The following is a 24,426-nucleotide window of genomic DNA, read 5'->3' as shown; positions in this document are numbered from 1 at the left end:
TCTTGAGGGTCTGGTTTTCCTTATTGGGCCAATTTGAACATAGCGTTAAACAGTGTGCAGGAATCAGTATGCTTGGTTAGGAGTTGCTTTCACCTTGGTGATATGCTGAGATTTCACTTTTCTTATTGCATCTGATTGATATAATTCACATTGGATAATACAATAAATGGAGACATCATTTTATATAACTTACATAATTGAAGAGACAGAAGAGGAGTCATGATTTAATTTATTCAATTTTGACCTGAACGTGGCAAATTATTCAGAATAAAACAGGTCTTAATTGAGTCATTTGTCATTTGTCGCATTTAACCGCAAAACCATGTTTTTTCTTTGGTGGTCATTTGACCGGTCATTTGAGACCGATTTGAAGATTCTTTGACGCAGGTTACTGAAACTTACCTCTAGTCTCAGTCGCCACCAGATTTTCTTTCAACAGCAAACGCCAACCTACGGTCACCAATAAAGAAGGTAGCTTTCTAGTGGTCTTGTTAACTGGCTCTGCCTTCTTCCTTTCTAGCACATTGATTTTATAATTGCTGTAAATGTAAGTAATTTTCAAATATTCAAATATATCTTACTAATCATATAAGCTTATTATATTGCATGCATTATTAATAAGATATTATATTATTATTACAGTTGTATTATTGTATACTTTAGTTATCACTGTGGTACTGTAGTTTGTAGTTGTAATTTGTTTGCTTGTTTTTAAGGTAGTTAGCGTGCTGTACTGAACGTAAACATGAACTGCTAACTAACTATGTGGCTACGTATCTTGTTCTTGGTAGCTTTTTAGAAAATATTGTGTTTTATTTTCCCTGTTTTTATCCAAATGTGGCCATTTGTACCCTAGTGCTATTCAGTTCCCTGTGTATCGCCGAGAATGGCGTCCAATTTGCCGCTCCCTCAATGCACCGGGCGTGCTCGGATCTGGCAGGACCTGGGCTCGACCCTCGCTGTGCAACTGCAGTGATTTAGCTTCGCTTTAAAATAAATAAAAAAACTCATACAAGAAATGCCAAAAACGAAACACTAAAAATAAACTGTTCTGGCTTTGACACAGCCACCTGTTCCCCATTGTGTGAGCTCACCCAGAAAACAGAGGTATTGGGACTAGCAGCCTCCATCTGTTTTAAAGCTTTTAAATCCTTATGAAGAAACCGCGTTGTGGTTATCGTGGGGTCTCATTTGTGCACTTATATTACCAGGACAGGATTTACAAATGTCCCTGGTTTAATGGCTGACTTAATGTTAAGAGAGTTACTCGGGTTGATGGACTGCGACTCGGTTAACATTTTCAAGCCGAGGATGTCAGATAAGAGTTAAACGGAGCACGGCCCTGGCGTGGTTGTCTTTTCATCATGACATTTTCAGCATCGTTAAGCCAGCAGAAGCGCACATCATTTTTTCAGTAGTTTGGCCATCGTGCAGAGAGGCAAATTTTATTCAGTCTTCATTAGGAGAACTCTTCAGAGGTGATTTAGGAATCGTGATTTCAGCTTGCCTAAATCCGCCTCCACTCCAGAGGCCAGTCGAACTCCAGAGCTGACTGCTGATGATACATCTGGCTTCTGGTGTGTCTAGTGTCCACTGCTCCAACCGTCTGCACTTTCACTTTGACAGATGGAAAAAAAAAAAAAAAAACGGTTGCAACAATGGAAAATGCTACCACGGACAAACCGCCTACGTCGAGAAGCACATCCTTAACTTCATTTGTGTCTGCAAGCGATCGTTTATAGAAAATACGTCCCCCATAATGCACCTTTCAGTGCACCTTTCACTTTTCATCTTCTTAATTTTCCTGGAGTGTGCTTCATCCGTCCTCCTCAGCAGCTCACCTCTCAAGAGCGAATGATGTACTCTGCTGAGCGAGTTATGTACTCGTGCGTTTGGGTGGAATACTGATGCGGGCGCGCTGGCGGAGATGCTGAGCGCCCTGATCTGTGAGCCGAGCCAGGACCGGAGCCGCAGTCTGCTCGGCTAATTCGTCCCGCAAAGAACCGGAGCGCGGCTCCCATAGCGCGTCTTCGCTTCCGATCAGTCTAACCCGGAGAAGAGCTGCTCTTTTCCAGGACGTCAGCGTCATTGGCGGCTAAGACGTATTTCGCTAGCTAAATTTGACGGTTTTCCTCCTTGCCTGTGGTGGTGCAGTTGGCCTACCGTCCAGGGAGGCCTTGGGAGAGTGAAAAAGGGGGCGTGGCCTATTTGTTATGTCATAATATCCCTTCAAGACATGAGCTTTGCCGTGCTTCAGCCTTTCAGCCCTTTCTTAAGCCATTACACTGCGGTTTCTCTCATCACGAGTTCCTACACAGTTACACACGTGGTTCTGCTGGCTTCAAATGATAGGAGCAGTGGTTGGAGGCTCGTTAAGCATGTCACTCTGAAGACTCGGTGTCTTGCTCGGCAGCGTGAGCGACTTGGCTTGTCTGTGGAGGTCCCGGGCGCGCCCCATCCCTTTGACACTCCCCTCCCTTAATTGCGGGTCAGACTGAGCGGGGCGGCGATAGCGGCGCGGCGCTGTTCCGCTGTCACAGGGATGCTGGATGGCGGCGTCTCCGCTCGGCCATTAATCACGCGGGGCCGCAGCTGTTCCCTCCCGCTTCTCCAAACCGAACTTTCCGCCGACTTAATTACCGCCCCAAATCGGCTGCGTCAGCACTTTGTCCGTTCCCCTCACAAAGAAATTATGAGAAATCATCATAATTTCCATCACCGCGCGCACGCACAGGCGCTCGCCCATGCGAACACACACACGCGCACACACGCATGCAAACGCACACACGCATGGAAACACACACGCGCGCGCACACGCACGCAAACACAAACATCACATTCCCCTTTTTTGCAGTTGTCATAGCGGTTTGAATCATGTTGTTTTCATTGCAGGCAGATATAGGGCCCTGTGTTGCTAGGCTGCACAAATTCGGTCATTTATCACCAGTCGTATCGCATGCGGTGATGTACGGCGATAAACTGGGCCGCTTTCTCTCCTGCATCTCAATTAATCTATGTCACGTACAGAACACCGCTGCACGTAATGCAAACATCTCTGTTTTGGGTCGAGTCAGGGAGCGGGTCGGTTGTTCACCACTCAGCAGAGTACGAGCGCTGGTAAGGCATAGCCTTATGCATATCCATGTGTTTCCATTCAGGCACGAATGGTCCGAAGTTTCACGTCTTCCAAGAGAGGCCACGGAGCTCCAGCATTTTTGCTGTGTTTGATCTTCAAAGCTGACACGGTTCGGTTTCTGTACAGAAAATCAATCTGCAGCTGCTCGTAAGTTAAAAAGGACTGGGCCGGTGCCTCCAGTTCTCTCCAGTACGAGCTCACTTACAAAGCCAGTTCTCGCTCGTGTTACTGACATGGAACTGTTTTATGAAGATGTCCGTAAGTGTAGCGATTGGGCGAGGATATGTGCTCGCCTGGAAACTTCACCCACCGGTGCTCGATGTCCAAATAGAAGCAGGAATTAAAAGCAGCTCCCGGAATCTGTCCTGCTTATTTGTTTTCACTAAAGTTTCACGTTAGCGTGCTAAAATTTCAGTCGGCAGGCCTTTGTCAGGCGGTCACAGCAGTGCTCAAGTTCAGCTTACTGTAACGTGGGCGGTTTTCAACGCCGCAGTTAATCAGCGGAACCTGCAATTAACACAGTGTGTGGGAGTTTGGTTTTTCATTTCTGCTAAGCGTAACGATATATAAAAAATGCGTGGAAACAAAATTTCCCAAAAAAAACCGAAATAAACAAAACCTTTTATTGGATGACAATGCGATGTCGTTTTTTGCAGTCGATTTCAATCTGGTGCGGATCTCTCTCATCAGTCCTTCTGTCTTTTGACCACGTCGTGTAAGATCCGATGAAAAGAAACGGCAACACGCGGGTCTGAGCCAAGTGCCTGCAATGCAGACGGACGGACTAGCGCTAGTATTGTACCCACATTTAGCACTCATTCTTATAGGGCAGGTACTGTCCTAATTGCAGCGGCGTGTGGCTTCAGAGATTTCAGGCTCATGTTTCCCATACTGCTGAGGTAATGACTCTGGGGAGCCTCACTCTGAAGCCCCTCTGGCCTTGTGATATCTAGGAACTTTTGTTAATTTTTTAGGGTTTTTAAAAATTATTATTGACTCTCTTTACCTGAGCTCGTGACCCCTTTCTGTTTTACCTTTCCCATTAAGGCCCTTGGCCCCCAGAGCTCCCCCCCCACCACACAGATGCCTTTGCACACTGAACGTTAGGTTCCCCCTCCCCCTGTAAAACACCCTTTTGAAGTTTGTGGGTTTATTTATTTTTTTGTCCTCTTTGTGGCCTCTGCGAGAGGTTTCGGGGGTCATCTCTTTGAGTCTGTTTGGGCTCTGGCAGGATCTTGGCCCCGAGCTGCAGCCAGCCGACAGGAGAGCAGTGGAAGAAGTTTTCCGACGAATCTATCAAAGATGTTTCTGTTTTGGCCCAGGAGAGAGCCAGATGAAGGTCTTGCGGCGTGCTCTGTATGGACTTTATTTTATTTTATGTCCTTCCCACCCCATATATTTGAATTTGGGTTATACACAGATTTAATCATTTCATCCATACTGTGAGCCGGTCCCCTGGGGCTCCGGGTTCAGTAGACACTGTAGACACTGATCTCATCACAAAACCAGCTGAATGGGCCATTTTTCCTTTGTTGAAAGATGGAAGATGGGTGGGGGTGACGAGATCACCGTCAAGCTCAGATCCTTTTTTTTAAAAAAAAAAACAACTTTCTTTTTTCCCATCTGCAACCCCCCCCCCCCCCCCCCCCCCCCCGTGCCCCGCATCAAAGGCATTATTACGATTTTCTATGTTCGTGCGTTTACATACAGGCTGTTTTTGCTGTTTATTTCTGTAATTTCTTTAACCAAGCTCTAAACGAATAAAAGCTTTTTTTTTGTGATTTTTCTTCCTAGTCATTTCCTCTCTCATTGTGTATGTTCTGTAAATAATATTTGTATTCCCAGCCTGACTCTGCCGCCCAGTACAGTCCGTCCCTCAGTACTGTCCTCATATGACCTGCTGCGCCATGATGTTTTTCAACATCTCTTTTATGTCCGTTTCATGGCTGAAGAAAAGGGCTTGGAAAAAGATCAGGGTGAAACAGGGTGCATTACTGTGCCATTTGCAATAGTAATGGAGATGCTAAGAGCAAATGGAATCTTGTGTCATTTATAAGCTCTGTTTCCTGTTTTCTGCTTGTTTTGCTGAATTTTTTAAAATCCGCTTAAAGTCTTTAAAACAACTCATTTGGGAGCCGATGGGAGTGCGGAATTAAGGTACTTTTGGCAGATATTTCTGCGGTTCAGGTGGGAGTTCGTCCCGATTCCAGATTCTTTTTTCTCTCCCCCCCCCCCGAGCGTTCCCGTAATAATACCCTCCTGCGGAGCGCAAAGGTGCGGGCTACGCTTGATGAATCCTCAATCGCAGCCCACATGCAGCGGCCTTCTCCAGGGGCAGGGCCCGGCTGCGTGTTCCTCTCCCGTCCCTCGCGTGTCCCGGTAACGAGCGGCGGGGCTCCGCGGCGGGACCCCTCGCGTCGATACCGCGGAATTTCCCGGCGTCCTCGCCGTGGGGTCCCCGGAGGGCGTCCTCGCCGTGGGGTCCCCGGAGGGCTCCCCCGCCCCTGACATTTTCAGCTGCTGCGGGGGCGGCCCGATCGGGCGGTAATGAAAGTCAATGAGTCGCTTCAAAGCGCCCGGGGTCATCGATCCCCCGCTTGGATTTCCGATAGCGTTGTGATTGCGGCAGGTGTCGAGATGGCTTTGGCCTCCGAGTCTCGGAAGGATGCACTGAAAGGACCGGTCTGCCGTACGAACCGCCACGCCCCGTTGTTAATGCGCTTTTCGTTTGCCGAATAGCACCAGGCTCCTGTATCCAGCACTACTCCTTTCAGGTGAAACTCCCAATTGCGTCGGACACGCGTAGATAAGTAGGCCGCCTTGTAAGGAGCTTAGTCTGGACATTCTTCAGAAGACCCACAGTCCAGACCCATACCAATGAAGCAGCGAGATGTGGGAATACAGTGAGGTGTGTGCGTTTAGCAGGCCCAAAGGGCTTCCCTTTACTTCCTCCTGTTTAAAAACAGGGCTGGCTCATTGATAGGCCCCCCCTGCCTCTGTAGCGCTCTTGGCAGTGGACGCGCTGGGGATGTCTTTGGCTGCAGGATACGTGGAAACTCGCCATGTTTTTTTCTGATCTCCGCCTGCACACCCTCCACAGGGAAGTCCTTACACTGAACTCTGGCAAGGGTTGTGGGACTTCCTCCTTCACCCTCCCAGTACTCTCCTACATGGGAAAACCTAAATGCAGTTTTAATAAGGAGTGCTGAGTATAAATTAATTCATTCAGTTATAAGTAAATTATCAGGTTATACTTCAACAAATTAAGTTTCCCTATCCAAATGCTTCAAGGCCATCTGTTTCCTCAGAACCTTTCTGTAAACTGAACTTTTTGGTTGCTCCCTTTTACCAACCCAGTTCTCAACCATCCACCCATTACTCTCCCACTGTGTGGATCAGTATTTGCTAAAAGGTCTGCCCTGTCTAGTGCCCAGAGGAGTTCTCTTACCCCTCCTCTGCATGATTGGCATTCCTCTTTTTCAGTGTCATCACTTCTGGCAAACCCATTGGAAAGGCGTTCTACCTTACTGTATGTAGAGCGACGGAGTGCACTTCCAGGGATGGGGCAAAAATGTGTCCCCTTGTTAAAATGTGCGCAAGATAGCCTGCAGTGTCCTGAACACCTCTCTGGTTGGGAACCTGCAGCCAGGTCAAACCAGGTTTGTTTTCTGAAATATGGTGCTTGGGCACCATCGTGAAAACATTCTACCTGTTGGAACTGTTTTTATTGAAGCACGTCCATCAAGAATCTGCGCTTGCAGAGACAGCTAAGCAATCCTCAAGGACTAGTCTTATCAGAGAGTGAAATACTTATTCAATTTCAAAATGAATGAGAGAATGCATTACATGTAGCCTAGTACATGTAGCCTAGAAAGTAGAGAAATAGTTATTATAGTGAATATGTCAAGGAACTCTTGCCTTTCACCAGGGGGTACTTGAGAAGATGGCAAAGTGATGGACGTTCTCATAACTTTTGCATTACAATACATTACATTACATTACATTATAGGTTCTTAGCAGACGCTCTTATCCAGAGCGACTTACAACAAGTGCATTACAAAACTCAGAGACAAGCGCTTTACAACATTCCTGCAAGAGAGCTACAATAGGTATAACTTTGCAAAAAAGTGTGAATTGTACCCCAATTTTTTTTTTTTTTTTTTTTTTTTTTTTTTTAATATATATAAATTCCCACCCCCCACCCACCTAGTTGTAGATGAACCTAGTTACATGACGCGTGGTTACTCAGTTGAGGTTTAATGGATGTTAGAGGGTAGTGGGGGGTGATGAGGTGAGATGTAGCTTGAAGAGGTGAGTCTTCAGTCTACGTTTGAAGACGGCCAGGGTCTCTGCTGTTCTGACTTGCACAGGAAGGTCATTCCACCACCGTGGGGCTAGAACAGACAGGAGGCGTGACCGGGTGCTGGTGCGAGCCGGGGCAGGGACCAGGCGACATGTGGCAGCAGAACGGAGAGGTCTAGCTGGGGTGTAGGGTCTGATGAGTTGACGTAGATAGGGAGGGGCTGACCCCCTGGCTGCTTTGAAGGCAAGCACTAATGTTTTAAATTTGATGCGAGCCATCACGGGGAGCCAGTGGAGGGTGGTGAGCAGGGGGGTAACGTGGGAATGTCTGGGGAGGTTGAAGACCAGACGCGCTGCTGCGTTCTGGATGAGTTGCAGGGGTCTGATAGATGATGCTGGGAGGCCAGCGAGCAGGGAGTTACAGTAGTCCAGGCGGGACAGGACCACTGCCTGGACGAGGAGTTGGGTCGAGTAAGTTGTGAGGAAGGGGCGGATCCTCCGGATGTTATACAGGAAGAACCTGCATGAACGTGTCACTGCTGAAATGTGCTCGGTGAGGGACAGTCTGTTGTCCATCACCACGCCAAGGTTTCTAGTTGAGGGTGATGGTGTGAGGATGGTATTACCTAGTGAGATAGAGAGATCAGAGAGAGGGGAGTTAAGAGCCGGAATATAAATGAGCTCTGTCTTACCTGGATTGAGCTTGAGATGGTGGCGGACCATCCAGCTCTGAATATCACTCAGGCAGGCAGTGATGCGGGCTGAGACCTGTGTGTCAGAGGGTGGGAAGGAGAGAAACAGTTGTGTGTCATCAGCATAGCAATGGTAAGACATACCATGAGCTGTGATGACAGGGCCAAGGGACTGGGTGTAGAGAGAGAAGAGGAGAGGACCAAGGACCGAGCCCTGTGGGACTCCGGTGGTGAGGGGGTGTGGCGCAGATACTTTACCAGCCCAGGCTACCTGGAAGGAGCGATCTGAGAGGTAAGACTCAATCCAATTGAGGACTGTGCCACAGATCCCCATTGCAGATAGGGAGGACAGGAGGGTGGGGTGGTCGACTGTGTCGAAGGCTGCCGATAGGTCCAGAAGTAATAAGACGGAGGAGAGGGAGGCTGCTCGGGCTGCGTGGAGAGCTTCGTTGACAGAGAGGAGTGCGGTCTCTGTCGAGTGGCCTGGTCTGAATCCAGACTGATGGGGATCGAGGAGCTCATTCTGTGAAAGAAACACAGAGAGCTGATTTGATGCAGCACGTTCAATGGTTTTTGACAGAAATGGAAGGAGAGATACCGGTCTGTAGTTCCCAATGATGGAGGGGTCTAGTGTAGTCTTTTTCAGGAGGGGGGAGATGAGGGCCTTCTTGAAGGTTGACGGGAAGCAGCCGGATGTCAGGGAGGACCGAAGGACTTTCAATCATTGCTGATTATGATTTTCTGGGAAAAACAGCCTTTTTAGTAATGCATACCTTCAATAAATGGTAATAGAAGAGACCTTGCACAGAAGTAAGTCAGAAATCATGTTGTGATGCAGCAGCATTTCATGTGGAGTTAATTCTGTTCATCTGTACAGACCAGTCCCAGCTTCGAGGATAAGAGTCTAAGATCCAGGCCTTGTCTGAATTGGCGCACTTGAGTATACAAGTGGTATACAATTTAGATATCACTTGTATACACAAAAGTTGGTAAGTGTGCTGATTCGGACATGGCCCCAATTTCTGGCATGAGAAAGTTTGTGTTTGTTCCTCTTGCATTTCCTCTTCCCTCGAAGCCCCGCCCCTGCCATAACCCCACCCCTTCCAAAGCTCCTCCCCTGCAGTAACCCCTCCATAGCCCCACCCCTGGGCATCATTAGCGGTGGTACTCCTTTACCTTCAAATATAACATACTGAAGTTAGAGAATTTTTTCACACTCACATCAGCAGAAAATGTACCAGAATACCTGGCCTAGACTTGATAAGGAGCCTCTTTCCCTGGGGAGGAATAAATAAAAGTAAATAAACACAATTGTTCACAAAAAAAGCTTGTTTTCGCCTGGCTCTTGTCCTCTGCTCATGTACTGAATGTGTAACGGCCCCGCACAGAATTAAAGCGTGACTGTGAAGATGCGCGTTGGGGGCCGTGAAGTGTCTGTGCAGAATGGCGCTGTTAAACAGATTTGCAGTGGCGGAAGCCAAGCGCGGGTTCCATAACTTACCGCCAACGCGCCTGTCAGAGGGGCGACGCGGCGACGGCGGGGACGACGGCGCACACCTGCCGGCCCGAGCGGGGAACTGGAGCAGCTGCGGGCCCCGCGCCGAATTGTCAGCCTCAGACTTGTTGCTAAACACTGGTCTGAGATAAATGACTCTTTCTCTCTTATTGACAGCCGGCCCAGCTCTTAAGATTGTTAATCTCCCGGTGTTATCTCGCAACAAGGAGTCTTGAGACTGTGCTGTTGATTAGATGACAGTGTTTTAGGAGGGGACCACACTCTTAGAAGATCATTTCCTACACAACCACGTTATGACCAAAAGTATCTGGACACCCCTTGGTATGGGTTGTCATAGTTTGGGCTAGGCCCCTTAGTTCTAGTGAAGGCAAATCGTAATGCAGTGACATTCTAGATGATTCTGTGATTCTGTTTTCAACTTTGTGGCAGCATTTTGGGGAAGACCCTTTCCTGCATGACAGTGCCCCCGGACACACAGCGAGCTCCATGTAGAAATGGTTTTGTCGAGATCGGTTTGTAAGATCTTGAGTGGTCTGCACAGAGCCCTGACCTCAACCCCATCCAACACCTTTGGGATTAATTGGAAAGCCAACTGCGAGCCAGGCCTAATCGCCCAATCAGTCCCCGACGTTACTAATTCTCTACAGACTGAATGGAATCAAAATCCCTGCAACAATGCTCCTGCATCTAGTATAACGTCTTCCCAGTATGGTGGAGATTGTTATAGCAGAAAGGTTTGAAGAGAAGTTAAATAGCAATAGACACACCATCCTCACACCAGCAGTGTGTAGCACCTACCTCGGTGATGCAGGGCAAGCCTGTCTGAACCACAACACCCACCACACTTTTGGCAGTTACAGCGGGGGGGAAATTAAATTTAGGCAGTCGTACTGTAAATCTCAGCTGTGCTCCAGAGAATCCCCTGTTCATTTACAGTTTAGATTGGCACAGTGAACCAGGGCCTTGGCTCAGCGTCTCTAATGGGCGACGTCATTTCCAACCCACCTCAGGTGGCACTCGTCACAAACGTGTCTCCCCACTTCTCTGCGCAGTAGGCTTGCTCTGCTCGTTTTCTTTCTGCGGTCCACCTGCACGGTCATAAAGAACAACAAATCTGTTTTTGTTGTTCCAGAGGAAAAAAAACAGAGATCACACAATGCACGTCGTCCGTAGTTGTACCTTCATGAGCTGTTTCCTCGTTGTGGTTTCAGACCGCGTTTGTGTTATGACATATTGCTGGATTTCATTTGAAATGACCTATGTTGACTTAAGCTGTTCATGTAACCGTTGACATGTTGCGTTGATATTCCACTATGTCCGCTTTTATTTATAGTTATTTCGTTATTTTTTGTCTGTTTGTTTGCTGCTACCTCAATACACATGTATGTTTACAGATGTTTTCAAGCATACCTTTTCCCATATATATATATATATATATGTAGTTTTTTTCCCTCGCACGGATAGCATTTCGCACGGATAGCTTTTTCCTCAGCGCGGCCCACAATAAAGGACAGGAAGCCGCTTTGACGCCCTTGAGCCGAACAAACGGAGCGCGGGCGGGGGTTTGAAGTCCCCGCAGCCGCACAGGTGCGGAGAGATCTTCAGAGCGAAAGTGACGCGGTCGCTTCCATTAAAGGGAAAAAAAGGCCGCTCGCGGGAATCAGGAGCCATCCGGAATCAATAAGCGCAAATGGCAGCCGCCGCGTTCCCGGGGGGGGGGGGGGGGGGAGGTGGGGGTATTTTACACGCCTCAGTAGCCTGGGAATAAGGCCGGCGGTGAAGAGTCCGCATGCGTCCGGCTCGACGGCTGACTGAGCCGTCAGCCTTCGAGCCGCCAGTACAGCCGCTGAGAAGAGCCGGCAATCGGCAGCGCTTTCCGAGGGCCTTTTTCAAACACATTAGGTAAAGTTTCAGGTGGCTCGTTTGCTTATGTCTGCGTGACTACCCAGACCGCGGTCGTCTGACACAGTTTGCAGTGAAATTGTGAACTGGCATGAGTGAGTGTATATTTTAAGTGGGAAGTTACGCACAGTCGGCTGTTCTGGCTCGTTTCAGGGTGCGCTTTAAGCGGCCCTCTGCGGCTGTGCTCTTCTGCCTCTCACGTCTGTCCCCCTGTCCCGTGTCTGTCTGTCCGTCCTCCCCGCAGAATTCGACCCGAGCCTGGGCATGATGACGGGCATCGCACCCATGAACCCCATGATGCCCGGCCTGGGCATGGTGCCGCCGCCCATCTCGCAGGACATGCCCATCGTCAAGGAGATCATCCACTGCAAGAGCTGCACGCTTTTCCCGCCCAACCCCAGTAAGTTCGCCACCGGCTGCCGCCGCGGTGTGCCGGGTTGCCTCTCAGCGCACTTGCCCTGCGGGGTCGCCAGTCCTTCCTCTATTCCACCAAGAACGGTTTGTCCTGCGTGTAGCTTTTTGATGAGTAATTCACCAAATTCAGGTGGCAACAGTATCCATGTACCACGGGTTAATTTGCTAAATTTGCATTATATGCTATCAACTGAATAGCATTGCACATAACCCCACCCCCAGCCCCGCCCATCTCTGATCAGCACCAATCCACATTCGTCATGACTTTGTGTCCTCTATTTTGTGCAACGCTGTGTCACCAACCGCAGCTCCCAGCATACTCGCCGTCTCATTTCCTGCCGGTTCGGACTCAAACAGACACGTCAATTCTCCGGTAAAGATCTGTTCTTGCCCCCTCTTGCTTTTTAACGGGCAGGAATTGTCTTCAATCGGCTGACCTAAAAAGTGGTCAAACAGCTCGAAAATAACCACAAGAGGCCTTTCCCGGAATCGAGGAAGGAGCCCGTGGGGAAACGGCGGGGGAGTATCGACTTGACATTAGAATTTTGACACTTTTTTAAACTCCGCGGCGGAGCGGCCGCGTGCGGAGCATGCGGCGTGCTTCATCGAGCTGGCGCGGCTGAGTGCGGCTGGGTGTGGCTGAGTGCGGGCTTTTATGAGGGAGAGCTGCCGGGCCCGGGAATGCTCTCTGCGCAGCATCCTGTTTTTTTCCCCTCTCCTGTGGTTCATTTGCTTGGAAAGGTGTGTGTGTGTGTGTGTGTGCGTGTGTGTCTGTGCGTGCGTGCGTGTCTGTGTGTGCATGCCTGTGTCTTCACAAATGATCCTTTTCTGTAAAAAAGCAGCCTGTTTGGGAAAATATTGACAGGCATTGTCGGTCAAAGGGAGCTTGCACAAATTCCAGTAAGAGCTTACGTCTTTTGAAAATGTAATGTCTGTCTAATTTGTCCTAAAATTAACTCATTTGTGCACTATTTCCTGTCAGAGGATGACTGTGCGACTATTGTGACCTGATTATCACCGTGACATCACTGAGGCAGGAGTAGACCAGGACAGACCTGTCACCACTGCTCAAAGATTCAGTTTCAGCTGAATGTTCCCAGGGTTTTTACTGCTGCTGCTGCTGTCTCCCCAGCCATCACACACACACACACACACACACCGGTGTGAGCAGCATTACCTGTAACAGGGAGGCCAGGAGACCATGATGTAGGGCGTGGCTGCTGTCAGCAGACAGCTGGCAGGCTGTAGATTTTATATCGCTGTCAGCACGGCTGGGCCGCTCCCCCCCCCGAACGTCAGTCCCAGCCCCCGAACCCAAACGTCAGTCCCCTCCCCCTGAACGTCAGTCCCAACCCCCAAGCATCAGTCCCCTCTCCCTGAACGTCAGTCCCCTCTCCCCAAACATCAGCCCCCTCCCCCCGGACGTCAGCCACCCCGCACCCCTATCCGTCAGCCACCCTCCCCCGTTAGGGCCCTGGCTCTCGGGACCCGGGGGCCTGAGGAGCCCCTCTGCTGCTCCCCCCGTCTCCTAACTCAGCTGAAGCTGTCACGCGTCCATCTGTCACCAGAGGCGGGGGAGGCTTAGAGGGGAGATGTCTCTTAAGCAGAGCCTCGCTCCACATCCAGTATCTCTTTCCCGAGTGAAATGCGAGCGCGGCCTTGGAAACGGAGCCGGCTTTCCCCTCGAGCGGGAAGACTGCGCCGGGCGGCGGCCGCTGCCTTGTCTTTACGGCTTTTAATCAAGCGTGACCGCTCCCAGATAGCGCCGTCCGCTCCCGCTTAATTTGGGTCCCTCAGGACCTGCGGATCCGTGACGCGGCGGCCCGAGGGAGGAGCAGCCGGGGTTTCCGTGGGACCGAACTGAAGTTTTTACCCCCCACCCCCACCCCTCCCTCGCAGTTCCGTTAAAGCTGCAGTTAGCAACTTTTTATTTATTTTTTTTTATAGAAAGAATTGCAATCACAGAAAGAGCTGCTGTGAAAGGAATACAGCGCCTGGTTCTAAATCCAGGGGATTCAGCCTGAATTTTTGTTTACAAGGCAAAGTGTTTTACAGTGGGGACCAATTGAAGATAGTCGATTATAGTCAGGTTTTGAACGGACTCCTGGAGCTGATGTTTAAGTGTAGCTAACGCAATCGTCCTGCAGTCCTGTAATTGTCTGTACGGAGGAGTCGTAGCTAGATGATGCACGTTCATGGCAATGGGCGGGAGGAGGTTGTGTCTCCTCCTCTTTGGTTGGGGCCTAGGGTTGCCACATATATAATATGTGAAAACCAGACAACAGAGCGCTGGAACACGAAACTGACAGCCGGCTGGGGGGTTAGGGGGGGGGCATCAATGGCAGCTAAAGTCCACTAATTAAATTCCTTCCATCAGTTACTCTGACTGGACATTACATTGTCCAGTCGGGACAGCAAAACCAGACGTCTACAAATAATGAGGAAACCAAACATTCCAGTCAAAAAACTGGACGTCTGGCCGGGCCAGCGGGTGTTATGATTTTCAAGGTGATTTCACAACATTGCGACCGTTGAGAAACTTCTGCAGCCTTAAGGCTCTAGGCAGCGATGTGGGGGAAGGTTTCTCAGCGCGCTTCAGATCGCTGGCATCTCCTCACCTCCCCCCTCTGTACAGACTTGTAATGCTCAGTTAATCGTTGTTTTGCGGTCCGATAGGGCCCATACCCCGGTGGCAGGCCGTCTCAGCGCCAGGAGCCAGAGTCCGCACCCTTCGTTAAGCCCCGCCCGTTGTTCCCGGCCCCCCAGGGTTCAGCAACGCGTGGGATTTCGCCACAGCATTCCGGAGGACGCCCTGCGGGGAGTGCTGACCAGGCACTCTGGCAGGGCGGGGCCTCGCGGCGATGTCCTCGCGGGTGCGCTCGTCATGGCCGGGGCGAGGCGCATATGGCGCCCGTCGCAGAGCATTAGGCCAACCGCGCGGCACCCCTGCGGAAAGCAGCCTTTCTGTCTGCAGCATTCCCTGCTCTCTCTCTCTCTCTCTCTCTCTCTCTCTCTCCCTTCCCCTAGCCAGGGGAAACGCTGTCGCTCTGCATCTCTGTTCGCACACCGTTACGCCCCTTTCCCACCCCCCCCCCCCCGTAGAGACCTTGTCTGACCAACTCCCTCCGGAGCAGCCATGCTGAAAAGAAAAAGTAACGTCCCGTCCCTTCTCATCCCTCCATCTCTGACGCGTCGGCGCGTCGCGTTTTTGGCAGACGCGGTGGACCAGCGCTCGGATGAGTACGGAGGTCCCTGGGGGGATCCGGGAAGGGAGAGGGGGGGACCGTAAAAGCGTGGCGGCTGAGAGGGGGCGGGGGAGGGGGTGTGACGGATCGCCGAAAACTCCCTCGCAGTCGGTCGGCGACGGACGCGGACTTCGGGACCGGGAAAACTGGGACGCAGGAAACGCGTAGGAGGAGGCGCATCTCTGCACTTGAGCTCCGGAGGCATTCGTTATTCCGCTGATGTCATAAGTGAGGGGCGGAGTCGAACATTAAGCTCATTAACACGTTCACACTGGGCTGCAAATCAGCCCATGCCAAATAGATGCATGTGAATATGACACTCACTTGCTGTCTGCCCCGCCCACCCCTCTCTCTCTGAACACTGGTAGTTTTCCATCCCAGGAAAACCATTTTCTAGTTGCTCTTTCTCATTCTCTAATATCCTATATCATACATATATAAATGTGTGTGTGTGTGCTTGTATATGTTTGTGTATGTGTGTGTGTGTGTGTGTGTTATGAGTGTTTCTTCGTCCCTCTCCCCTCCTCCTCCTTTTCCTCTCTGTCCTAGCTACCCTTCTTTCCCTTTCACCCAGCTACACACTAAGCATTGCAACAAGAACTTCAAACAACCAGAACTCTGACCTTTGCTTTTTATTGCGTGTGCGTCACACAACACTTCTTAGGAAATGGCCACCTTTCTTTCTCTTCCTTTGCATGGATGCACACTCAAGCACAAACAAACACACACACACATAGACCTCTCTCCCTCTCCCTCCCTCCCTCCCTCCATCCATTTTCAGTTTCTGTTTGCTTTGTTGCATTGTTTCGCCGCAGCATAGTAAACAGAAGAATCGACCATAACGACCATTTTTGCAGTCGCTACAAAGAAACCATTTACAGGCAAACGCTTGATACGAGACAAACGGAACACGGCGCTGAGCGTAAAAGCAGATGAAGCGAAAATACAGATAAGTCCACCCAGAACTAATAAAATAAGGCTTTCTCTCAGACGGGCTGCGTGCGCACGCGCCTCGCTGAGTTGCGCGTCGCTCGCCGTCCCTCCGGTTACGGCGAGCTGCGACAAACCGGCCTGCCAGCGCTGCGCGACTCGGAGCCCCCCTCCAGGGGAGGACGGAGCCATTCGTCTCTGTCTCCTAAGACGGGGGGACCGCGGATTGATTCGCGGCGTTTTCATCACCGAGCGTGATGAAGCGGCGCTCCGTCGTGACCTCTCCCGCGGGCCGCCGCCCGTCCGCTCGCGGTAAGCCGAGTTCCCCCCCCCCCGTTCGCCCGTCTCCGTCGCTCTCTCTCTCTCGGTCCTGGCTCAGCAGGCTCCGTGAGTCAACGGTAGCCTTTGAGGAGGAAACGGTGTTAAACAAATGCAAATCAGAAGAGGTGTGCGTTCGCCGTCTTTTGCTGCTGTCGGGTGGTCTGCCCCCCTGTCTTTTATTGGCTGCCTGGTGGAGCTCGAGTGTGCCGTCCCGTTTCCTCGGAAACATACGCACACATTTTGCCCTCCCTGTTTCCCCATCTCTCCTGCTCTTTCATACAATCATTTTTCCTTGCTGTCTCTCTGAATGCTGTTTATCTCTCCCTCTCTCTCGCTCTCTTAGTTTTATTTTTGGGGGGTGGGCAGGAGTGGGTTTTGGGTTTGTAAATAGGGGGTAGGGGGTAGATTTTAAGGTAGTTGTTGAAAGTGTTTGTGTTTCAATAAAGGAACATCAAAAGTATATCGCTCTGTTTGTCTCTCTCTCTCTCTCTCTCTCTGTCTTTCTCTCTCTCTATTACATTACATTACAGGCATTTAGCAGACGCTCTTATCCAGAGCGACTTACACAACTTTTACTTAGCACTTTACATCGTATCCATTTATACAGCTGGATATATACTGAAGCAATGCAGGTTAAGTACCTTGCTCAAGGGTACAACGGCAGTGTCCTTACCCGGGATTCGAACCTACGACCTTTCGGTTACAAGCGCAGTTCCTTACCCACTGTGCCACACTCCGTCCTTCCGACTCTCCCTCACACAGAAACACACACACACACACACTCACTCTTATTTGCTCATGTGCATGAGCGGGTATTGCGGCAGTGTATCTCAGCAGTGGCTGCAGTATGCGAGGTGGCTGTCCACAGCAGGAACCCCTGTGCCATATACAGCACGTTCTATTTAAGCCACCTGTTCATTGAGTAAAGGCTCTAATGTAACAAAGCACTTTTCCTAAACGCAAAACGGCAGCTATCCTGCCAGGTGTTTCCCCAGGGTGCATCACACCCGCCGCTGCCTGTTGCTGTCGTCGTCGTCGTCATAGTTACTCATCTCATTTAGCGTCGTCTTACCCCCTCAGACACTCATCTCTCTCCGGCTCTCCTCTCGGCATTCTCGTCGCCGACCTCTCCGACGCGCCGGGCGGGGGGGGGGCTCATCTTTAAAATTAACAGCGCAGTAAACGGCTATCCAGCTAATCCGGGCCGTGATGGATGGCACGCGTCGCAGGGCATCACCGCGGTTCTGGGGGTCTGGCCGTGTGCCCGCCCCTCCAGTGCCCTCGCAGCCTTTCAGTATTAGCCCCCCCCCCCCCCCACCCCCCGGTACCCTGCTATCGTCTGGCTATTTCTGGTGTTGGGCGTATGAGCTGGGTGAGAGGGCCTGAGGGGGTTTGGAGAGGGAGCGCGGCCTTGTCGCTCGCGTTAGCGCTGGCTGTTTATAGCCGCGCCTCACACAAAGGCCACAATTAAGCTTTCGCTAGAAGGAAAGGTGACGACGGAAGCTATGTTCAGCAGCATGGGGGATCTGGTGATGGCAAGCAGAGCATGCGCAGCATGCGTTGCCCCCTTAAGTTTCGGAACCGCAAGGCTCATTAACTTGTTTTTGTTTTGTTTTCCCCCCCCTCCCCCGTTTCATGGAATGAAATGTTAGCACATTTGAGCTACGTGCGGTGAAGCCCTTGTGCAGGTTCATCCGAATCCATTTGAAACAATGCAGCGTAAGACTAAGAGGTTTTTTCTCGTTGCGGGAGCACCGCGGTGGAGCAGTGAATATGTATGAAACTGTGTTGGCAGACTTGGGCGCAGGTGTTTTTTGAAGACCGGGCTGCGTTTTTTGGGTTTTTTACACTGGCAGTGCCAGCCTCTTTCTGCGTCATTGGCTTTGGGCGTCGGGTCATTTGTGCGGCGCTGCGTCCGCGAATGATTTCTGCCTGAAACGAACCGTTTCCCATCGCGCGGATTGATTGCTTTTCTTCCCGAAACTCATTACGAATGCAGGAAAGCGTCTAGCATCAACAAATATTAAATATTTCATAAACGGATGTGTTTGTGATTTTGTGGGAGCTTGGGGAGAAAATTACTTGTTTCAAAAAAAAATGCCTTATCGTGGTTTCAACTTTTTATCTTTTCTGAATTTATCTTTAACGTAACGAAACCAGCGGGCCTGTCTGAACAAATCTCCAGGGCCTTTCACACACGGCGACAGCAAATTGGGTGCCTCGAGTTGCTAAACTGTTGCCTGTGCCCGATGGATATTTGCATGTTATTTTCCGGCAGCACATTAGGGAATCATCTTTCAAATGGTAATTAGGCTGGTTCGAGCGGGCTGAAAAGGTCATCGGGTTATCTGTGCTGCCGCAAAAACATTCTCATTAGCCCCTGTGTTGATATGGGAGTCTCGTAAGTTTCCATGACATCGCAGCGGTGTCGCGAGCTGGCGGCGTCTGACTGGCTGTTGGCCCAACTGCGGTAGGGTTTATGAGTAAACGTGTGTTGCTTTCGTGGGTTTTGCGAGTAAGCCTTAACCCTCTTCCTCCTTCTCCTCCTCCGCAGACCTGCCGCCCCCGGCCACCAGGGAGAGGCCCCCCGGCTGCAAGACGGTGTTTGTGGGCGGCCTGCCGGAGAACGCCACGGAGCAGCTGATCGTGGAGGTGTTCGAGCAGTGCGGCGAGATCATCGCCGTCCGCAAGAGCAAGAAGAACTTCTGCCACATCCGCTTCGCCGAGGAGTACACGGTGGACAAGGCCATGTTCCTGTCCGGTGAGCGTCCCCAGGAGAGACCCCCCCCCCCCCCCCCCATCTCTCCCCCACGCCACGAGGTCCCCGTCTCCGTTTCTCCCTCCCCAGCATCCGCCATTGGTGCGCCCAGTGGGCAATGAACTGACTTCTGAAGGCCTAGGGCCGGACTACGACATGTGACGCCGCAGGGAAAGGAGTGAGAATGGGGTCAGCCGTCTGATTTTTCCTCTTCCCGCCCCACTCCTCACCCCCGCCCCCCCCCCCCATTTCCCCTTCCTCCTCCTCAGGCTACCGGATCAGGCTGGGCTCCAGCACGGACAAGAAGGACACGGGGCGGCTGCACGTGGACTTCGCCCAGGCGCGGGACGACCTGTACGAGTGGGAGTGCCGGCAGCGCATGCTGGCGCGGGAGGAGCGCCACCGCCGCCGCGTCGAGGAGGACCTGCTCCGCCCCCCGTCCCCGCCCCCCATCGTCCACTACTCCGAGCACGAGTGCAGCCAGCTGGGGGACAAGATCAAAGGTGGGACCGCCTCGCGCCCCGTCACTCGAACCGCGGTCCCAGTGGGCCGAGAAATGCCTGTTTTCCACTCTCCCTTTATCTGGGAGAAAAGAAAACCAGGGCCGGATTTGGATTCGAGGGCCGTATTTGAGTATCCTTGGTGCAGTGGCTACGGACTGTGGGGCCCCAGCAGTCCCAGCCTGAGCGGCCATAGGGTCTGGTTTTTGTGGCGTTTCTGCACCAGTGAATCATTAAAGCTGTTGATTGGCTAAACTATCCACTCACTTTGTTCCCAAGGCCGTAATTGGCTGCTGATTGAAAGAGCACTGCAGATAGCTGTGGGCAGAGTATATGCTGAAATATAATGTAAATATCTTAACTTAAAAAGTCTGATTAAGAAACGTGTTGCATATAATGCGGTATCTGAAAGTGGCAATAAAACCAGCATTTGTCTGTATTGAGCAGTGTTGCAATATCTGGATAAACAGATGCAATACTTTATTTTCATAATTTTTTTTTCTGTGTATTCCATTTGCATAAGGGAATTGTTTTTTGGGATGACAAACAGTGTTGTCAAAACACCTATGAAATATTAAAAGCATGGTCTGTATCTGTTACTGCCTCAGTCCCATGTGGGTTACAGCCATTGTACCCATGAGCGGGGGGACAACAGTCACGCCCATGAACACGCAGCTTTATGTAAGATATAGGCCGCATACATCATCCAGCATTAGACCTATATTGCCATGTTTGCCATCTTAATAAATAAATAATGGACTGTAACATAATGGGATGTCCTAGCTCACTTTAGAGCCCCCATCTCTGTCTTGAAATCATCCAGTTATGAATACTGGTGTGCATTGTTCTCAGGTTGCTGCCCTTTACTGGTTTTCATTTTTACAAAGGTAACCCGGGTTGTTTCCCTTGAGCACGAGTGACAGCGCCATTCCTCCAATTTCCCAGCATCCTCTCCCCTCAACGGTATCCTGCTGACTCAAATGCGCCCTCTGAGAGCTGCAGTAAAAGCCATTTGAAAAATTCATGCTCTCTCAGGGTACCGGCGTCGGGCGGTTCCGTATCGTTGTTTTTGCAGGTCCCGGGCCCACAGAGACCGGTGCGTTCGGTCCATTCTGCAGTTTTACGGTGGGGGAGGGAAGAAAAAGCAAATAATATTTTTAAACCGTAGCCCTCCGCTTTCACAAGCTGCACTGTAATGCAAATGAAGAACGGCTGCTCTCCTCTCTCTAACGGCTGAGAGGGAAAAGACAGAACAGTCACAGCTGTGGCCAGAGTAGAGGCAGGCGTTTGACTGGTCTACCATCCCCACATTTGTTGTGCAAGCTAAGAAAAGTGCAGACCAGTTGCTGACATGCTGAGCCTAGCCTGGGAAGCATTGGCTAAGGCTGGCTAATCGAGACCCCGGCTGAATCGTTTGCTGAATCAAAATTCTTTGCGCATGGTTGAAGCGAGCCCTATAAGCTGAGGTGATTCTACGTACTGCAGCATTTTGACATGAAATCCATCACGTGATCGAATGCTATTGATAATACATACGGTCTGTTAATAAAGAATATAAAGGATAGCGCGTTGCGCTGTGCGCTAGGGCCCCGCTACGTTAGCGGTGTGTAAAACAAAAGGGCACAGTGGACCTCCAGCAGCGCCGCAGGGCGTGTTGTGTTTGCGGCGCGTTGATTCAGTATGGAAGCGGTGATGGAGCATTGAAGCAAATGGCTTGACAGACCCGTGGCTTTCAGCGGTCAGGCGCACGGTAAATAAATCAAATGCCCCGTGGCGCTAATCTGCAGCAATCCTTCAGCGCGGGGCGTCGCGCGGCGGCGCCGGCGAAATGCCGCGACGAGCACCCGCGTCCCCCGCCCTCCATTTTGATGAAAACGCTACGAGCGGCGGCGGTGGAATCGGCGTGGCCGGGGGGGTATTGTGCGTTTCGCTCGAATGGTTCAGCAGAACGTGACGGCCTCTGTGTGAATGGGTGCGAAGGCTAATGTCTCGCCGTCGCTAGCGACCGAAAACCGCCGACGCCGTCCTCTCAGTTTCGCCTTATCTGTCCGTGGGCCCCTGAACCAGCAGGACAGAGGTAGCGGGTTGGGGGGGGAGGGGCGGAGGGGTCCGGTGTGGGGAAAAGATTTCACCTCTGTGAAAAAGGGAAGATAGTCACCTGTCCCAGTTCCCAGCCGAATGCTGGCCAGAGTCCCTTTCAGTGCATTCACTGCAGCAGGGTCCTGAGCCCGTTAGCGCAGCTGGACTGCAGAAGGCTAATCCCCTCCTCGAGCTGACGTGCGCTGCCCCCTCAGCCTCATCCCGGCCGCCACAGCCGCCGCCACTCACGCAGCCAGGAAGCGCCTGTCTGAAAGGGGCTTTGAACCCCGGCTGGGACGGAAACGGCCGTCTGAAAACCCGAGCGCGCCTGCTAGCGGCTTGTGCGGTTCGCGCGGTTCGCGGTGCCCGCTGAGCCAGCGGTTTCTGTTTAGCATGCGGTCGTTCCAGCCTCCGGCCCTGCCTCTTGATTGATGGCCCCGTTGTTCCGCCCTGTCAGGAATGATAGCGTTCTCTCCGCCGGCGCGACTGTTTTTCCTTAATGCCCCACCGTCCAGCTGGTCCTTAATCGGTTTCAGCGTTGGTTTCTGATGTGGACACGTAAGCCTCGGCCAGGGACACATTCTGTTCTCTAACTGCGCGACCTCTCCCTTTCCTGCCACCTGGTCGCCATTTCCCCCCCACCCCCGACCACCCTCCCCTACCCTCCCCCCGCCCCGCCTCGCCCCATTTCCTTGGCTCCGCAGACGACTCCCAGTTTCCCGATTCCGTCCGCGTCCTGCTGACCTGGGTGGAGCGGGGCGAGGTCAACCGCCGCAACGCCAACAACTTCTACTCCATGATCCAGTCGTCCAACAGCCACATCCGCCGGCTGATGAACGAGAAGGCCGCCCACGAGAAGGAGATGGAGGAGGCCAAGGAGAAGTTCAAGAACGCCCTGGCTGGCATCCTGGTGCAATGTGAGTACCCTCTATGTGCCTTCCATTGGAGAGCCATTCCCCAATGCTGCCCCCTACAGGGATTCAGTGGGAACACAGGGGTAGGATAAACATGCACAACCTCATCCTTGAATTTCTGCTTCAAGAGTTATTCGTCGGAATGCAGTCTCTGTCCTGGATGCGCTCTCAGATAGCACTTCCTTACATCTCTTATCATTAGAGACCAAGGCTCCACATGTGACAGCCTACATTCTCAGGATAACGTTACCGTAAACTGGTGACAGGTGCTAAGCACACATGCGCTCTGTCTCCTGTGTGCTGAAGCGCCTGGAAACATCAGTGCACTGCAGTTTAGAGGCAGGGGACACTCCCTGCGAGAATCCACCCCGCGCTGGAATTGCCATTAAGGGCCGCGACGGCGGTAACGATGCCCGCGTCGCTCCCGCAGAGCGGCCAGCCCGCGGAGCCCGTCTCGGTTACAGACACCGCGCCGTGTGCACCGGGCCTGAGTGGCTGTCGGCGGGAGATGCACTTCAGCAAATGAAGGCGGTTGAAAAAGCAAGGCCAGCCCTCTGGGCTGAGGAGGGAGCTGATCACAGGGTACAATGGGCAGGCCTGTGGAGCGAGCGGCTAGCCCGTCTGCACACCTAGTCGTCTAGGCAACGGCAAAATGGGGAGCAGAGCAGTCCAGCTCAGTGGCCAATTTTACCAGTTACCCCAGGTGCCCCCCTCTCTAACACCTCTACTGTCCTTCAGAGGGGTGACTTTGACACGGCTGACACTCAGGTTTTACTTTTCAATGGTACCATTGTGCCATTTGGCTGACATACAGGACGACACATATTACTGTGATATGTAAAAAATCTCTTATATACCCACTACCTACATACACACCGTGGCTACGAGGATTATACAGTGAACTCCACAATGTTTGGGACAAAGTCTTTTTTTTCTTGATTTGGCTCTGCACCCCACAATTTTCAATTTGAGCTGAGTAATTGCACTGGACGTGATACAATTTATGACAAAAGAATTGTCGCCACAATGAAGAAACGCCCCAAAATAGTTGTCTGACAGATCAGAAAAACTCTTCGGGAGGCAGGCATAGATGTGTCAATGACTACTGTCGATGACTACTGTCCACAGAAGACTTCACAAACGGAACTAGAGGCTGCGCTGCAAGATGCAGGCAACTAGTTAGCACTGGATCCAAAGCATATGTGACAAAGCACTAAGCATGACTACTTTCATTTACATTGCATTACTATGTCCCAAACATTATGGTGCTGCAATTTCTACATGTTGAAACCAAAATGTTTAAAAATACCCTTAATAAAATCTGAGAATGTGCATTTTAACCACACGTGAGATGTTTGATTACAAATCTAAAATTGTGCAGTACAGAGCCAAATCCAAGAAAAAAACGTCTTTGTCCCAAACATCATGGCACTCACTTTATATGTCCAATCTGCTTTTAATGCATAATGGAATATGTTCCATATGCTTTTAGACTGACCTTTCTTTCTTTTCTTTATAAGTGCCCATGAACAGCACCATTCACATATCAAGCACATATTTCAACTGAATAATGGATGATGTTTTCTATTAACACTTCTAATAACACTGTGACACACGACCCCCACTAATGCCATACCGTTTAGACACACTTGGCTTGAAACATTAGTACATGGTCTGCCTTGCATTTTTAAAAAAGCCAACTGTCTGCACTTTCTAA

General features: G+C 51.1%; 1 protein-coding gene across 11 annotated transcripts in view; it reads left to right on the top strand.

Moving 5' to 3' along the window:
- LOC118235548 (ecto-NOX disulfide-thiol exchanger 2-like) overlaps positions 1-24,426 on the top strand; it is a 176,798-nt gene that overhangs the window by 126,520 nt on the left and 25,852 nt on the right. For all 11 annotated transcript variants that reach the window (XM_035432985.1, XM_035432989.1, XM_035432988.1 and 8 more), the window contains 4 exons: positions 11,793-11,948; positions 19,013-19,219; positions 19,486-19,719; positions 22,500-22,712. In XM_035432985.1, the coding sequence (XP_035288876.1) occupies positions 11,793-11,948; positions 19,013-19,219; positions 19,486-19,719; positions 22,500-22,712 (810 nt within the window). The remainder of the gene's footprint in view (positions 1-11,792; positions 11,949-19,012; positions 19,220-19,485; positions 19,720-22,499; positions 22,713-24,426) is intronic.

Source organism: Anguilla anguilla, chromosome 9, assembly GCF_013347855.1.
Source record: "Anguilla anguilla isolate fAngAng1 chromosome 9, fAngAng1.pri, whole genome shotgun sequence".
Classification (NCBI taxonomy): domain Eukaryota; kingdom Metazoa; phylum Chordata; class Actinopteri; order Anguilliformes; family Anguillidae; genus Anguilla; species Anguilla anguilla.
The sequence above is the reverse complement of the archived record's forward strand: the minus strand, read 5'-3'. Positions and strand labels throughout refer to the sequence as shown.